General features: G+C 41.5%; 2 protein-coding genes across 2 annotated transcripts in view; both read right to left on the reverse strand.

Annotated features, from left to right (window-relative positions):
* The window catches only part of dync1h1 (dynein, cytoplasmic 1, heavy chain 1), a 30,346-nt gene extending 19,655 nt beyond the window's left edge, over positions 1 to 10,691 (reverse strand). Inside the window, exons 1-25 of the mRNA XM_080042458.1 lie at positions 10,347 to 10,691; positions 8,728 to 8,815; positions 8,373 to 8,546; positions 8,009 to 8,264; positions 7,685 to 7,871; positions 7,296 to 7,567; positions 6,980 to 7,207; positions 6,184 to 6,837; positions 5,641 to 6,063; positions 5,352 to 5,531; positions 5,040 to 5,189; positions 4,740 to 4,886; positions 3,876 to 4,016; positions 3,504 to 3,680; positions 3,251 to 3,361; positions 2,998 to 3,117; positions 2,636 to 2,875; positions 2,272 to 2,427; positions 1,952 to 2,065; positions 1,741 to 1,851; positions 1,437 to 1,646; positions 1,115 to 1,261; positions 848 to 1,014; positions 558 to 731; positions 88 to 442 (exon numbers count right to left, since the gene is read on the reverse strand). Coding sequence (XP_079898584.1) covers positions 88 to 442; positions 558 to 731; positions 848 to 1,014; positions 1,115 to 1,261; positions 1,437 to 1,646; positions 1,741 to 1,851; positions 1,952 to 2,065; positions 2,272 to 2,427; positions 2,636 to 2,875; positions 2,998 to 3,117; positions 3,251 to 3,361; positions 3,504 to 3,680; positions 3,876 to 4,016; positions 4,740 to 4,886; positions 5,040 to 5,189; positions 5,352 to 5,531; positions 5,641 to 6,063; positions 6,184 to 6,837; positions 6,980 to 7,207; positions 7,296 to 7,567; positions 7,685 to 7,871; positions 8,009 to 8,264; positions 8,373 to 8,546; positions 8,728 to 8,815; positions 10,347 to 10,596 — 5,232 coding nt within the window. The 5' untranslated portion in view covers positions 10,597 to 10,691. The remainder of the gene's footprint in view (positions 1 to 87; positions 443 to 557; positions 732 to 847; positions 1,015 to 1,114; positions 1,262 to 1,436; positions 1,647 to 1,740; positions 1,852 to 1,951; positions 2,066 to 2,271; positions 2,428 to 2,635; positions 2,876 to 2,997; positions 3,118 to 3,250; positions 3,362 to 3,503; positions 3,681 to 3,875; positions 4,017 to 4,739; positions 4,887 to 5,039; positions 5,190 to 5,351; positions 5,532 to 5,640; positions 6,064 to 6,183; positions 6,838 to 6,979; positions 7,208 to 7,295; positions 7,568 to 7,684; positions 7,872 to 8,008; positions 8,265 to 8,372; positions 8,547 to 8,727; positions 8,816 to 10,346) is intronic.
* A 1,125-nt stretch (positions 10,692 to 11,816) lies between these two features.
* Positions 11,817 to 16,339, reverse strand: tmem30b (transmembrane protein 30B). Its single transcript, XM_080041830.1, has 8 exons — positions 16,227 to 16,339; positions 15,487 to 15,685; positions 15,189 to 15,296; positions 14,966 to 15,073; positions 14,683 to 14,773; positions 14,446 to 14,583; positions 13,920 to 14,126; positions 11,817 to 12,758 (listed from the first exon to the last, which is right to left on the reverse strand). The coding sequence occupies exons 2-8, from the start codon at positions 15,673 to 15,675 to the stop codon at positions 12,580 to 12,582; spliced, it is 1,020 nt and encodes a 339-aa protein (XP_079897956.1). The 5' UTR covers positions 15,676 to 15,685; positions 16,227 to 16,339; the 3' UTR covers positions 11,817 to 12,579.
* Between the last annotated feature and the right edge of the window lie 318 nt (positions 16,340 to 16,657).

The following is a 16,657-nucleotide window of genomic DNA, read 5'->3' on the forward strand; positions in this document are numbered from 1 at the left end:
GAGTGAAATTACAAGTGAGTACATTGCCCGATTTGCATGTATGTTGAATAAATAATTTTGTGTAGAATAAATGCGCTTAATACCAACCTGATAACGATCGATCCAGTTGATGTACTGACTCAGGTCAACAGCTGTACCCTTGTTGAAGCCTATGACCTCTGTGACAGACTCAGCCAGCAGCTTGGCCAGTGTCACCCTCATCTCCTTCTCCACCAGCGTCAGCCACTCGTTGATCTTGGGGTGCAGTGTGATGGAGACTGGTGTCTTGTAGAGAATCTCCTCACCCTCGCGAGAGGAGATTCCCAAAACCTCAGTGTTGTCTTCGTTAAGCAGGATGCTTGCAACACCAGCAAACATCTTTTTGAAATGCTTCTGCAGTTTAGGCACATTCTTGCTGTTGCCGATGATTTCAAGCAAGTCCTCGTCTCCCACGAAGTAGAACCTGGAAACAATCAATCAAGGATAGTTAATAAATGAGTCAGTGAAGGTAATGAAGTGTGTTTTATATGCACATTGCCAACAAGCTACCTCCCCTTTACCACCCATCTTCTTCCTACCTGGGGAATGAGGATCTCTCTCTCTCCAGGTATTCTCCAAGGGCTTTCTGGATTTTACCAAGAAGGTCAGCCAGTCGCTCTAGAGATCTCTGCACCCCCTGTATGCTCAGCACATCCATCACTAAGGGAGACTTTGTCACCTTCTTCATCAGTGCCAAGAACTCTGTGCTGATACTGTGGAATAAAGACAAAGACTCAATTAAGTAGGCTATAGTAGGAAAATAATTATATAGTTATAATATCTACTTTGTTGTTAATATGAAGTGTAAACAAAAGGATGCTTGATTTACCTCGAGAATCTCTGGGTTTCGACAGGCAGCAGATGTTTGATGTCAGCACTGCCGGTGAAGATTCCTTCCAGATAGACCCAGCGGCGCTGGACATCAATCCAGACGTCAAACAGAGCCATGATGCGGTTCAGTTTGTCCTCCCAGCTCAGAGCATCTTCCTCAAACACCTGGGAGAAATAAACAAGAGCATGTAGTTGATGCACTTCTTGAATATTTGTGAAATATTAAACTACAGCCATAATGAATGCAATGTGTAAATCTGTTTACCTTGTAGTATGGAGACAACTTCATGGCAGACACGCTGTTGATGTGTTCTTTGACCTTGTTGAAGAGGTCATCCCAGCCTCTGATCAGACGACACTTGTTCTGGTAGTTCACCAGGTCGAGCTCATACGAGTTCCACACTTCACGGATCTGAGGACCAAAAAACACATTTATTCATTATAATTATTAAAAACGGTATACAAGTCAGAAAGTAATCGTTATCTATTTGGATTTGAAGCTGTAGTAGAACAACAACAAAAAACTGTTTCCCCTGATGAGCATCACAACTACACTGCTTAATCTCCTCTGGATACCCCCTTTTCACCTGTTTAAGGAACTCTTCCAAAGCCATCTCTCCCTGGGCTACCAGCAGAACGTCCTTCACCACCATCTCATTCTTCTGTAGATCCACATCCCAGATCTGTCCCAGGGTCAGCTCTGACAGGACCCAGTTCACATGCAAACGCTTCATCAACTGCTTCCAGTGGCGGTCTTTCAAAGCCTCTGATTTCAGTTCAATGACCAACATGTTAACCTGGTGAAAGAATAGTTAAGAGTTTAACAACTCATTTCTAAATTTTATTTTCAGTGCAAATGTGTGCTTTGTGGGGAAAAACTAGCTGTCTGACCTTAAGGTATCCTTTAAGCAGCCTCTGGACAAACTCGTAGGAGGCATACTGTCTCAGTCTTGCTTGGAAGTTCTTCAGCTGGGTCAGAAGACCATCCAGAGTCTGGCGAAGCTACGAAACAGAACACCAACACATGGATAGGTTCATGCGAATCATTTCACAAGATAACTGCAGAGATTCAGTAATGTGATTATTACTGTGGATTTGTTACCTTGCGAGGCTGTACAGAAACCCATGGCTGCTCTTTCATCTGGTTGATCTGCTCCCACACCTTTGACAGCTCCGACCAAACCTCCTTCAGGTCGTGAAGCTCCTCTAGAGCCACCTACCAGTCCCCAGAGAAGCAGAAGTTAGCAGAAAAAATTAAAAATTCTCTATAGTTTTGGAACATCGATAAAAGTACAAGATAAGAACTGTAGCTAGTGCATAACAGGTTAATTACTCCTCTTCCAAATTAGTGTCTGAGATATCTGCCATATCTTTGTCTTTTAATTTTTAAAATGCATTTATGTGAATGATCTCTGGCATTACCTGCACCCTCTCTTCACTGCCGCTCAGCAGACCAGTGTCTGTGAGCTCAAGAGCTTCTTTGGCTCGAGCACACTTCTCCCTTTCATCCTTCAGACGGCCAAAGTTGCCCTCATAGATGGTCAGAGACTGAAGAGCCTCCTCTGGACGCAAGTTACCCTGAGGAAACACATGACCAGTTAAGACATAAAAATGACAAGGAATTAATTTTTATAAATGTAAATACTTAATGGATTTTTTTTATTATTATTTCAGTGAAAATAGCAAATTCTCCATCTGCTATCAATTGTACCTCCAAAGAAAACATAAACTATATATTGCTGTATATTGTATTTCAAATGTATTAAGATGATTTCATTTCTCTTACAGCAACTGGTTTGGTCTTCTCCCAGTCAGTGAGCAAGTCAGTGGTGCGGTTTTCCACTGCTTTGTCCTCCTGGACGATCTTCAGCTGGAGGTTGGCCACTTGCTGCTGGATAGCAGTATCCTTGCGCTTCATTATGTCACTGAAGGCACCCCATTCACCTTCAATGTTGTCAATGTAGAGCCAAGATGGAGGGAACTGGAATCTCTGCTTCTCCAGCAAACGCTGTCCATTACGGAACAACTGGGGGTAAAAGGAGGGAGAAGTTGATTAGAGACCTAAATAATTTTTCTTAAAACATGCAGTGACCAAAAGAATAAAGGAAATTATACTGAATCTTTAACTGTAAGTTTTGGAGTACTCACGTCCACATTTTTCTCAAACTGTTTGATCTTGCGCTTCAGGGTCTGGACATATGTAATGAAGTTGACAGCATCTGAGGTGCTAGCCGTGTCCACAGAATGTTGCTCCAGTTCTACACGGGACTATCCAGGAAACAAGGAAAGAAAGGTTATCAGAAGAAAATTCTGGTATAATAATGTTCTGATCAGTGTCTCATGGAAAACAATGTTACTACGACAGACAAAAGGACATTTTCTGCAACATATTATGCATTACCTTGGAGATCTGGGCATGGAAATCCTGCATGTTATTGCCAAGCATCTGGCCAAACTTGCTGAGCACTTCTTTGTGCCAGGAATCATACTTCAAGTTCACCTTGGACTGGACCTGTTGTCAGGAACAAATACTAATGTTTAATAAAAAGGGCCCAAAGACACACAAAAGGATATTCATTGTAAAAATGTATTGACTGTTTCATCTAATAGATTGTTCAAATACAGAACCAAGTACTGGTGATCATTATTATTACCTTGCCATAGTCGATGACCGCAGGTCCGAACTCTTTCCTCGTCTCTGCATTGTCAAAGGTTCCACGTGCTTTGCGAATCTGGACCAGCAAGGCCTGCCACTTGGTCAGGTCCTCACCCAGACGGTTGTAGATGTTCTCAGCTTGCATGTCCCACAAGCACTGATACTGCAGCCACACCTGGACAGGGGCAACATAGAAAAGAGATAAATATCAACAAACTAATGTACATGAAGTATTATATGGTCATTACGCAGGTTTGCGCAATAAAACAGACCGAAAACAGTAATTTGGCATTACTTATCTTAAAATCTGTTCTTAAGTAAAGTAATTCTACTATCAATAAACCTTAGATTTAAAAGAGGTGGCTTTTACCTTGACATACTGCTCCACCTCGCTGACAATGTCTTCCACTGCATTGTAGGACTCTTCCAAGGCCGCAGGGCCATCTGGCATCCTGGTCAGGGCATTTCGGTAGAACTTTTCCTCCTCCGACAGCTCGTAGTGGACTCCCACCTGGAAAGGACCAACAGATTTGCTTAAATCCAGCAAGAGTGCAAGGCTGTGTCTGAAATCGCGCACTCACGTAAGTGCACTTACATTGAGTGCACTTTATTATCCCTACAGTAAACTTACTTATAGACGCAGTGCTCTCATTTCTACAGTGCACTGTCCAAACTGCCGTCGCGCACCTACCGGAAATGACTTTGTATTTTGAAGGTTCTTCTTCGGTGGTATTTTTTCGGTCGGATACAGTCTAAAACAGTGTAGTTGTACGGAAAAACTAAACAAATGTGTAATTTAACTTTTGTAGAGCGCGTCCGTCTCCACAGTTGCTTCAAGCTTCTCTATTTTGATTTTAATGTTCCGTCCTCTCCGCTACGTAGGCAAGATGGCGGCCGTTGAGTGTGGAAAGTGTCCATCGCTCCACACTCAAGTTTTAGACCGTTTTGAGTGCACGACCGAGGAACTTACAGTGCACTGCATTTTGGCACACTCTCCGTTTTTGCGCAAAGTGCACTCAAAAAAGTAAGTGTAAGTACAGAAGTGCGCGATTTCAGACACAGCCCAAGTCTAACAGGACACATAATCCATATGTTTCTCCATATATCGTAAAATACAACTTGTTTTATGTCTGTTGTATATTTTTTTAATGTGGCTTGAGCCTACATTGAGACAGGGATTCAACAGTGGGACTCGCAGCCCTACTACTCAAACGGTTGAGACATTCTTCCCTACCTGGTATCTCTGGCTCTGGATCCTGGGAAGGGAGAGGATGACCATCTTCCAGGCAAACATCTCCTGGTAGAGCTTGTAGCGACAGTCTTCAATCGGGGGGTTCAGGTAGATAACCTGGTTAGTAATCCTCAGTTCGTGGACAACATTCTAGAAAGAAAAAAAAAAGAAAAAATAAGCAGAAGAGTTTATTATAATAAATAGTCAGAGGTGTCCGGAAATCCAAGGTTTTAAGTTATGTATAATCATTAAAACAAAACATGACATAAGGCAACACAGAGTCACTACAGTCACAATGGCTACCTTGATCTTGGGCTCCCCTCCAGGTTTGTGGCTCACTTGAGGAGTCTCTGTGTCCATGTCCACATCAGCTTTGTCCTCTACCTGACCACGAAGCACCTGGGTCCAGGCCTTGAGGCCAGCCTGGAGACGCACTCCCAGAACACGTTCAATCTTTGAAAACAGAACAGGAATCCATTATAAATGAAAAACATTCAGGCCAGCCACGTGTAAAACTAAATAAAAAAAGTGTGTCCATTCTGACTTCAAGCAGTCACAATCGAACTTAATACAAATAAAAAATAATCCTTGTATTGATGGATTTATTGTGCCAACCTCAATGTCGAGCTTGTTGACCCAGATGGGCAGGTTGGAATAGGAGTGGAGATTGAGGTCATCCACAGCCTTCTGGACTCGGTTGAGGATTTCAGAGAATGTCTTGTTTTCAAACATACAGGTGTCCAGAGAGCGAACCTCAAGATCAATTTTCTCCTCAATCAGTAAGAGGTCGTCCACCTAGAAACAACATTCAGCAGAAGAAAAAGAAAGGCCAATTCATATTTGGTTAATGAAACAATAGCACTTGCACATATTATTTTATATTGTATTTTATAACCATACTGACCTTCTCCTGGAAGTTGAAGACTGTCTCGGCCAGCCTCTGAACATAGGGATCCAGCTTGTAAGACTCCCACACCAGAGTGATGCCTTCAGTAACAAGTGCCTGAACCTCTTTCTTAAGCCCAGCCACCAGCAGTGAGATGGAGGACCTCTCCTCCACTTTCTCACAAGTGCGCTCATAGGTGCGCACACTCTCGATCAAAGAGATGGCAAAAGGGTACAGCTGGTTAGCTTGGTGAGCTTTGTTGACAATGGCCAAAGGAACACGGAAGCTCAACCACTTCAGGTTGCGAACCTCTTTGGACAAGGTGATGATTTCTGGGAGGAAGTTGACTTTGAGCTTGAGCATGTTTCCGGTGCGTCCACGCGCACGAGTACTCTCAATTGTGAAGATGCGGCCAGACACACCAAGATTACGCTGCTGCACCTAAATACAAAATAAATAATTGTAAGACAAACAATAGCATACTCCACATATTCAACAACAATTACAAATACATTTTTTTTTAATCATATACTATATTCATGTCTATGATGAGCTTCATACCTTGCGAGCCCAATCGTCAAATATCTCTTGAGTGTTGAGTTTAGCCCTGAAGCTGTCTCCATCTTGCTTCAGCTTCAGCCCCTCCACATGGTTCTCCCAGCCTTTTCCCAGAACATCCTCCACTCTCTTCATGTACGCGGTCAGCTGTCGGTCAATCTGCTTGGCCCAGATGATGGAGCCTGACACAGGCGGCAGGTCTCGGACATGGCTCATCTTACAGGCCTGGCTCTGGGGATACTGCACTTTGAACTTGTCATGCAGTGACTCGATGTCATCTTTCACACGCTGGATGAGCTGGGTCTGGTACTCCCGGATGGCACCGCGGATGTGGGGACGCACAAAGAGGGCATTGAAGCGGGAGAAGATGCGGAACATCTCGTTGGCGTTCTTGGCGGTTCCCAGCTGATCACGCAGGCGGGCAGTGATACGGGTCTCCACGCGGTCGATGCGTTCATCGTAGCGCTTCATGGCTGCTTCCCAGGCTTCCATGCCTTCCTTAGAAACATCCAGGCCATCGACCTCTTTGACATTCTCGTATGCCAGGTTGACCTCCTCGATAGCATTGGCATCAGCGGCATCGAAGAGAACTGCAGCAACCTTCAAGTCTTGGGGCTCAACTGTCTCTCCAGGGGCATGTTGTGGCAAGGCAGAAACCTGGAAACCAAAGAGGGAAGAATTTCTCAATCAAGCACGGATAGCACAAAATATCAAGTCTATTTTGTCAGAATCTACAGGAAAACATTAGAATGATCATGAAATAAGTAAATAATGGTGACAGACGCAGATGGGACTTTACCTGTGGCCGCAGCACACGGACGATGACAGCCCTCAGCTGCTCGTGCTGCCTCCTGAAACGTCTCATGTGATCCAGACGGGATTGAAGCTTTCTGTGGGCTGGACTCAAACGCCACACCATCTTCAGGTTTTCCTCTCTCTTTCTCTTCACAATGTCCCTCAGAAGCACCTGCAGTTTCTCATACTCATCTTCCCAGGTCTGGAACACCTCAAAGCATGCCACCATCACCTGCAAATAGACATTTAGAAAGGACATTTAGGATAACAAGGAGCTAAAGACAGAGTTTAGATTATGCTGGAGATCCATCCACACCAACCTTTTCAAACTCCTCGTAGGCAACGTGCATGAGCTTCCGGGTGCCCAACACCTTGAGGAGCTGGGAGCTCAAGTCCCTGGAGATGGCCTCTACCAAACGTAATGCTCTCTGGATAGGGTACTTGGTGTTTCTAATCTTTTTCAGGTGAGTAAAGATAGCCATCAGGGCCTGGCGGATCTTATCAAGCTCCGAAGCAGAGAGCAGGTCATTGAGAGGGAAGTCCTTCATCAGAGGATTGTAATCATTGACGGTTTCCACAGCCTGTTTCAGACCTGTCAGAAGTAGACAAAGGAAAAACAATAAATCATACCTTACCCAAAATAGTGCAAGTAAGGGCAGCAGATGTGAAACAAGCAAGGGGAAAATGGTCTTGACTGGTTGTCACTAACCAGTGTCGGTGTCGAAGCTGACAGTAGCATGGAAACGTTTGCCGTGTTTGAGGATGTCCAGTGTGAGCAGAACCTCTGGGCTCTCTCTCTTCTCCTGGATCCTGTTGAGGGCTCTCTCCAGATTCAGCCAAAAACTGATCTCCTGCAAGGCTGTGCCTGAGGCTGGGTCACGATCAAGCTTTGTCACCTGATAAAAATGTGGGAGGATGTGACAAAAAAAAAGTGGTAAGAATGAAAAAGTTTCCATACATCTATTATTTTATGAAGCAAAACAGCATGTTTTTTTTATTAAATTTGATATAGAAATTTGGGAATGCGTCTAACCTTTTGGATTTCCCTGATCCAGCGGTTGACTCCAGATTGCAGTTGGTTAAGGAAGGTTGGGTCCTCAACTTTGTCGCCAAAGTCGGTGACCTTGGGCTTCTCCCCGCGCTCGTAGAATTGCTTGGCGATGTTGGTGATGATGGGGTGGATGAGCAAGCTGATCTCAGGAATCTCAATGTTCTGCTGCAGGTGGAGAAGGCCCATCTCCAGCTCAGCAATCTTCTTCTCCACTGAGGGAGCCATCTTATCCCCATCTCTAGAGGTCAGAACAGAGATCATAGGGCAGATGTATTCATAGTGTATGTCTCAGTTTATTGGATGAACAGTTTTATTAAAAAATATGAGACTCATTTGAAAGGATTACCTGTCTGCCTTGCCAGACTCGCGGATGTAAGACTTGAAGAAAGGAGCAACAGCGTTGCTGATGAAGGAGTGGAGTGTCTCATAGGGAGAATCCTCACTCAGGGTCAGAACTCGAACTTGAGTAGATATGGGCTTGTCGGCATCAATGACGCCCGTCCTCTTGATCAAAGCCAAGCTGCAGGAGAGAAATGGGTGAAGACACTCAACAACATTCAGATTTGATACAACTTAAATGGAAGCTGAGGGCTAAGCAGTAATATAAAAAATTATTTGAGAGCACAAGCGTTTTCCCCTGTTTTACTAATGGAATCACTGAAAAGAAGACATCTGTTCTGTGCATTAGATGCATAATTTACCTGTTGGACTTGATCCCATAGTGTATGTCAACACTGACATTATAAGTGATGCTCTCCTTTTCCTCCTCTCCTTCGTCTCCAACGTCCTCTGTGTGAAGAACAAATTGAATCTGACTCTTATCTGAACAAGTTAGTGAACAGACATTATCTTTGATCAATTATCAAGCTTAAATGAAATGTACCACCGTGTGAAACAAAATAGTAGATCTCTTTTGTTCTACATTTAAATCATAATCTTGTGACATGCCACAGGCATCATTAAGCAACCTGTGTGCTGAGATTTTCCACCATGTAAGTTACTATTACAAGACTTGCACAAAGCAGTACAGACTGAGTGCTTATCCACAAAAATAACTGTACTGGTAAAAATAAATAATTTGGACGCTAAACTGGAATTGAAGAGTTTAAAATGTTAAGTATAATTTGCTATGTTAAAGTATGATGAAAGAGCAATCTGACAGTTGCAGCTACTTCCATCCATCTATGTAGGACATAGATGGATGGAAGTGTTATTCTGAGTTCTGCCTGCCCGCAACAAAAGCACTTGTTGTTGCTGATGAATATGCCAATACGCTGAAAATAAAAAGGTGTGCCCTCTTATTTTCAGTTTAGGTTAATATCCTACCAAATTTTTGAAATTCAGATTATCGTGTTAAATGACCCAAAATATTTGCTGGCAAAAAAAAAATCACAGATGTATAAAAAAATCAAATTACAGTGTTGGTGAATTATTCAGAAAAGGGGTATTTTTGTTAAGATGAATGCAAGTCATGGTTTGTGGGAAAAGATAGTCATATGCAGAAACAAACAAAAACTCTGCAGCAGCATCAGTATTCTTAGCTCAAAAACATGAATAGGCCGGGGTGGTGACTCCCTGACTGGAATTAAAACAGAAATATCTACAGGCTCAGCCTCGGTGCCTGGTCATGTGTGGTATCAAGGGATCAATGTTCAGCACTTATAAAACATTAATGAGGGCAAGTCAGTGTCACAGTGGCTCAGAAATTAAAAATTACTTTGCCTGGAGTGAAGTGAATATCATGTGTTCATTGACACACGGTGTCTCACATGATAAAACCCCACAACATGATTTGTAGTCATTACAATGGATTGATTCTTTTAATTCCTATGATTTTCGTGCTCGTCATGTTTTCTCTTCTTTCTTTCATGTGTATGTGCTTTCTAAATATACTGCTATTGAACATGAACGCAACGTTAATTCACTGATTAAACAAAATATGTATTAACTGTAGTTAGTTAACCAGTTTACACCTTGAAATTATAGCTAACACTGAGTATATTCGTTGGAGTCAATTGTGTTGTCACCACCTGTCACAAGCTACAGTTTCTCTTCCCCACCCAGTGTGGCGTAGTTGCATTACAATTTAGCCATGTCATGGATAGACATAGCAAGCTAAGTTCACAATTTTGAGCAGCTGCTTTGTCAAATAATAAGCTACCAACTGAAAAGCGTTAAATTAGCTAACGTTAACATTTGTTTGGAGCGTTTGAAGCCATTTGACGATTGAGGTTAATAGTTGCAGACATGTTGCTTTCATATTAAAGTTGAATATATGATATATTAGCTAAGTCACGTCTCCCTGCTAAATGTAGGCTACCTTTGAGTGCACTTCTCTCGACCAGGATGGTGTGAAGTTGGGGGTCGGCCAGAAATTTCCTCATCTGCTCCACGGCGCTCTTCTCCTCCAGGGCGGTTTCCAGTGAGGACGGGGCCTCGCCGCCATCTTCCAGGAGCAGGGGTACCAATTTCCTAATGTGCTTCTGCAGTACCGAGGTATCAGCGACCGTCTGAACGGCCGACACCTCCATAGTGCCGGAGTTTTCCTCCGTCCCCCCGCCGTCAGACATCCTTTTAAAACGGTCAACGTCGACCAGTCACGGATTGAAAGCGAACAAAGACACAATACTGTCGGCAACTGTCTGGCTGCAGTGTGTAGAGTCGGTCAGAGGCTGACTGACTACCGCTGTCAAAACGCCGCAACAGTGCACGTCAAGTTTATGTGCGCAATGCATTCTGGTACTTGTCGTTCACAGGAGGAGTATTTCAACGGACTGCGTTAGCGAAAAACGACAATACCCACAATGCAGTTGTAAAGAATCACATTTTTCCTATTTTTGTTAACCGATAGGGGGGGAAAGGGAGTTGTCTCCAATGATGCAGCTATAATAAAATCCTGAAGTCCATAGTCACATAGGAGCTTAAAAACCTTCAATAATGGAATTACTAATCGAATGATATCCCTTTTAAAGACATTAAAATTGATACAAGCGCAACAAACTCTCAGAATTTGACTTAGCCTATGTTAGCATAAGTGCACTTTTTGCAGACTCATGCTGCCTATCAAACATAATGAGATGCCTTTTTTTGTGTTGCTATTTTGTGGTATGTTTATTAATTCTATACATGTATTTGTACAAACCCCATGATCCTTACTGATCAAGAATAAAAGAGTACTTCAAGGTGCACTATGCAGTTTCAGAGAAGGGGGGTTTATTTTTTCACATCCTGCAGTAGCCTATAGTTTACAAAACATAATTTCTCTACATGTAATTCTTATTATTCAATAATACATTCCCTATAACTAAATTATTGTGAGGAACCTGGAACTAAACGTAAGACTAGAATATGATACACCAAACTGTGGACCCTGCTGCTGTCAACAACAGTAAAAAAGTAAAGTTAGCTTTCTAACTTAAAACAGTGTTCCAGGGATCACATTTTCATGGGAGGAAAGGCTGTTTATGAGAATATACTATATCTTAGAAAATGTTCACTTCTCTGACACACCAAAAGTTACAGAGTGCACTTTTAAGTTGACTGAAAAGGCATGCAAATCTATTTAATAACAAATATGTTATGGTGCTTGCTTACTGAGCTTTTGGGGAAGGTCAATGCAGAATATATACAAGATTTGAAAAACAAGAATTTGAGACCTAAAGTCATAATAAATAAGTGGTAAAGAGATAAAAAGCAAAAAGCCAGCATTACAACAAAACACAGCCTATTAACAGCACAGCTGTTACTTGTTGATATTAAATTCTTAATAAGACAGAGACACATGTAAAGCTAAGGTTTTGATGTTTTATTAAATAAATATGAGTATGAAGTAAAATCTAAAACAATAGACCTAAAAACAGCCTGCACAGTGCACACCAAATCCCTGAGCATTTATTTTCACATTGTACAGCATCATTTCCAAGCTAAACTTGACATTCTACACACACATCAGGATTAAAGTCATGTCCAGTATCAAATGGATTATGAAATTGTTTATGGCTTTTAAATTATTACTTACTTAAAATGAGGAGGCGGCTCATTGTGTGATTATCAAAGCAGATATTTAAAAAAATACAGTATTAGAATATATAGTATTACCTGAGAGAAAAACCCTGCTATTTATACATATAGTAAAATAGACTAGACCAGAATAACCTGAATAAATAAGAGTGCATACTCTGTATGTCCCCTTTTGACCACCAGTTATCTGTATCTCCACTCTTAAAATTCATCATGGTACACTACCAACATAAAATAAAGCTATATTTACAACAGAATGGTAACTGACTTTGCTGTGTTTTTGAACATGTGCACATTTTGAAAATCATGCCACGGTGTCCACAAAGCCATGTCCTACTTTGCTGTCAATAAAATGTCACCAGGCATTCACTGTACTGTAGAAGATTTCTCCGTATTTAGAATAACGTGTGATTTCTAGTTCACAGCAGATTCTACTGGGCTTTCAACATCCCAAATGAGTAAAAAGGGAAAAAAATAAAAATGTTGATGGGCTTAATAAACCAGTAAAAGAGCACAGTCCATGGACCAGGCACTCATTCTTCCTCAGGAAACTTGAATTTAGCATAGACGATGAGCATGACTAAGGACATGAAGACACACAATGAACCAGTCACGAGATAGGCGATGCCCAGGAAATCATTCTTGCCACCCATCCAGGACACGTTGCTGAGAGTCACTGTCTTACTCCCTTGAAAGCTCAGAACAGGATAGTCTTGGGGACAAAATGTTAAGGATATAGGCTACAGCAAAATGGAATCACAAAAAATGTTGACCTTGTGCCAATACTTTCACTGAATTATTTTAAAAAACAGTATTAAAAACAACCACAGGATTTAGTGAAAGCTAATGTATGATAGCTAATGGCTTCTATTAACTTCATTGTTATATCAACATCAGATCGCAGACTTTTTTGAGCTGCATGATCCAAATTACATTATTGTAATAGTGTATTGCAGTGTACACTTTTCAAAGCAATCTGCCTTTAAACTGTATCAAATTGGTTTTCAGTATACTTGAAGTGAAGTACATAGCAATATTTGCATATATTGATTGTGTGGTCCTTTAAGCTAATTTAAAGCATCTTTGGGAGGCATTTACATTGCCCTTCAGAGGCTTCAAATACAGTCAATCAAGGGAATAGATATTTGCTTAGCTCATTTACTTATGACAGAGAATTTGTTTGTTTTTTCCCCCTGGTCTCAATGAGCACCTGAGTCATTGTGTTCACTTTGCCCTGGTGAAAATAGAACCTCACCCAACTGGTAAAACAAGTTTGACTGAGCAGCTGCTGCTGTTGTAACATGACATCAAACTTATGGCCAATTCAATGGCTGATCCCTTTTTAAAGATTTAAGGTGTATGATTCTTCTCATGTAAATAAAACAAACTCCTTTAACTACACAGATTACTTGTTTACAGCATACACATCCCTGATAATAAAGTGTATCATCTAGTCTCATATGCTGTTTTAAACATGTAAAAAGTGTCCTCATCCACCTATCCTATCCCATACCATAGCACAATGTGAAAAAGACCCATCATCAACACAGTGATGCCTTTGGGTAACCTATCTGTCACCTATGTATACTTTCTCAAAAAATATAAAACTTATTTTTAAGTGGATTCTTTATCCTTCATTCTACCAACATTTCTACAGGATTTTCTTGATTTAACAATTAAACTAACAAGCATGCTTCTTGCAAGACATTTGATTGCTCACTCTGATTTTCTTTTATGCTGAAATTTAAAATCTACATGCAGAAAACGATATACATGCAAGTTTCCTTACCGTGGACGTATAAATGTTAAAAATAATGTATTGGCTTTTTTTCTTTAAAATCATCCCATAATCTGTTAATGTGTATAAGGATACTGTAGGCAATTTCTATGGTGTAGTTTCCAGCTGGTAGACCCGCTGCATAATCCCCCTGGGTGATTCGTCGATACAGCTTTCTGAAATCGGGCAGGGCTGCCCTCCGCATCCACACCAGGAAATCTTGATTGATGAAGCCATTGTTAGCAGGATCTGATGTGTCCAACTCGTACGCAGGCCTGGGCCAATTTAGGGGTTTCACAGTACCTGGAATTCAAACAGTACCTGGAATTCAATCAGCTTTCTTTTCTTGTTTTACTTTTCTTTACATTTTATTACCAGAGTGTTATTTCAAAATGTTATTTCACCTAAAGAGGACACCCTGTGACGCCTGACCTAGTGCAGTAACCTAGTTAGTAATTCTGTCCACAGTAAATACTCAAAAACTCCCTTCAATGCAACTCCCTGTAAGCCTTCCAACGGCACAATTCACTTTAAACACACTTGCAGCCCCCTTATTAGAACAACACAATCTAAATCCTTGCATTATAAGCAGAACAGACATGCATTTATTTACAGTTCCTACCGTTGAATGCGTTCCTCAGAGGGGTCACAGAGGGGTTTCTGAATTTGACATTGTAGTCTGTCCACCAAGCAATCCCTTTTCCATCAAAGGGCACTTCCACATTTTTCCCACTTTTGATCTGAAACAGCTTGAAGGTGTCTTTGAAAAGCAAACAATTGTAAACAAGAGTTCCCTCATCACAGCAAATACACTTCCAAATCATTAACAGCCAATTTGAATGTCTTCAGGTCTACATACCATTGAACATGCTGTTTGCTACTGATCCACATGGTGCAATTGGGTTTTTGTCACTGTCATACTCATAAGGAGCACAAGTGTCACTGGGAGTCTGCAAGAGAGAAAGAGACTTCGACTTGCTCAAATAAATCTTCAGATAGATAGATAGATAGATAGATAGATAGATAGATAGATAGATAGATAGATAGATAGATAGATAGATAGATAGATAGATAGATAGATAGATAGATAGATAGATAGATAGATAGATAGATAGATAGATAGATCTTATTTTGTTACACACCTTAAAGTAGTCCAGGTCTCCAGACAGCTGTGCATCATCTTTGGACACACCATACCTTCTGTAGTTCTGGAAGTAGTTGGACAAACCATAATAAAAAAACACAGGTCCCTGTGGAGGAAAACAGAATCACAAGAGCACAGCAGATAAGGTCAGAGGCAGAAGTTCACCTTAATTAAAACAACCAATTGTTTGTATGGGCGTGAATTTGTCTGGGCAGAGCAACCTGAAAGAGAGTGTCAATGGAGAAATCCATGGAGCACTTGCAGTTCTTGAGATCCTCGTTGGTGCACTGAAAGCATGGTGAGTCCGGTTCCATCCCTGTGTAGTCAATCTGTTCAGGAAAGAAAGGAAAGGTAATTAATGAATGATGCTTGCTTACATTTAGTGCAACAGTATATTGCTTACAAGCGACAAGAGTCACGTTCTCCCAATTACTCGCTGGTGACATATGAGCCTTTAATTCTCAGCATGGCACCCACCCGACTGATCAGTAAGCAAAGCAGTCACACAGTCATACATACAGTCATCACTTGGATGCTCCGGGAAGTGATGAAGAGAGCGACGCCGATGCCAATGAAAGCCAGACCGATGACCACAAACCCTGGGATGACAATGCCAGCGGAGAGCATGGGCTGCCATGCCGGAAGCCTCTGCTGAGTGAAGGCGGTGTTGTCAGGCCGGTTGGCAAAGGACTTCTCTTCCTTCACCATTTTCCTGGTTCTGTTGGATAAATTGTGAATCAGCTCACCGGTTTTAGCCTACTTGTTTGTTGATAGGCTACTGTTCCTTACTGAGAGTAGGCTATATGCTAGTCTACCTATATTATAGCCTATAATAGGCTAGCCATTGCAAACATTAAAATACCCTCCCTTCACAAACTAGACGAATGAGCCTTTACTTCCCTGTTGACACTTAAGACTACCCCAGTAGGCTACTATTACTTAGGGACTACTCCCATTTTGAATTAATAGGACGTTAGAAACATTTGCTAAATAACCCTACGCCTACATGTTTTTGTACAGGTTTTTGTTATTTCAATAAACGATGAAGCCCAGTCCACCAATTAAATACTTCAGAACAAATACAAATCTTGAAATCCAACCAGTACAAACGCCCAAAAGGTGAGGCGAGAAGAGACAAGAGGACTGACTGTTCGTTCATTTTTAACTAACTGGTGGAGAACATTGGTTAAAGTGAGGCCCAAACATAGCCTAGATATAGGATTATTTACGATTTAAATTAAGACTTTAGTGTTACTTACAAGCAGTCGCCTCAAAATGGAGAAACAAAGGAGTCAACAAAACATCGGTATGCTTCCCTGAAAGCAGACGCTACTGAGGAGCTCACCTTTACCTGAATAACCCAAACCCCACCCCCGGCCCATCCTGTTCCTCTTATGGCCTGACGTCAGTTTGTTACCTGGATCAGTTTGGTTGGTTTCTCTATAACTACGGTAGCCCTTAGTGCTTGGCGAACTCAAACTAAAGAAAACACATGCAAATGATATGGACAAAACAAAAGCAAATTAAGAAAACATCTCCATGAATTCGAAACACATGCGCAGCCTAACATTTTTTTAAAGCGCTACCAATAGTGTTCATGACATTAAGTGGACATTACAGTTCACAATTCCAAGGGATACAAACTAATGGACCTATTATAAGAGATGCAAACCCTACAACAGAAGACGAA

Source organism: Ammodytes marinus (assembly GCF_949987685.1).
Source record: "Ammodytes marinus genome assembly, chromosome: 15".
Lineage (NCBI taxonomy): Eukaryota > Metazoa > Chordata > Actinopteri > Uranoscopiformes > Ammodytidae > Ammodytes > Ammodytes marinus.

What these genes read in the sequence shown, in the direction of transcription:
- tmem30b (XM_080041830.1), bottom strand. Translation starts at nt 15,675, where the DNA reads ATGGTGAAGGAAGAGAAGTCCTTTGCCAACCGGCCTGACAACACCGCC. An exon ending in CCATTGACACTCTCTTTCAG is followed by an intron (nt 15,074 to 15,188) that starts GTTGCTCTGCCC and finishes TTTCCTCCACAG; the next exon opens with GGACCTGTGTTTTTTTATTA. An exon ending in AGCAAACAGCATGTTCAATG is followed by an intron (nt 14,584 to 14,682) that starts GTATGTAGACCT and finishes TGCTTTTCAAAG; the next exon opens with ACACCTTCAAGCTGTTTCAG.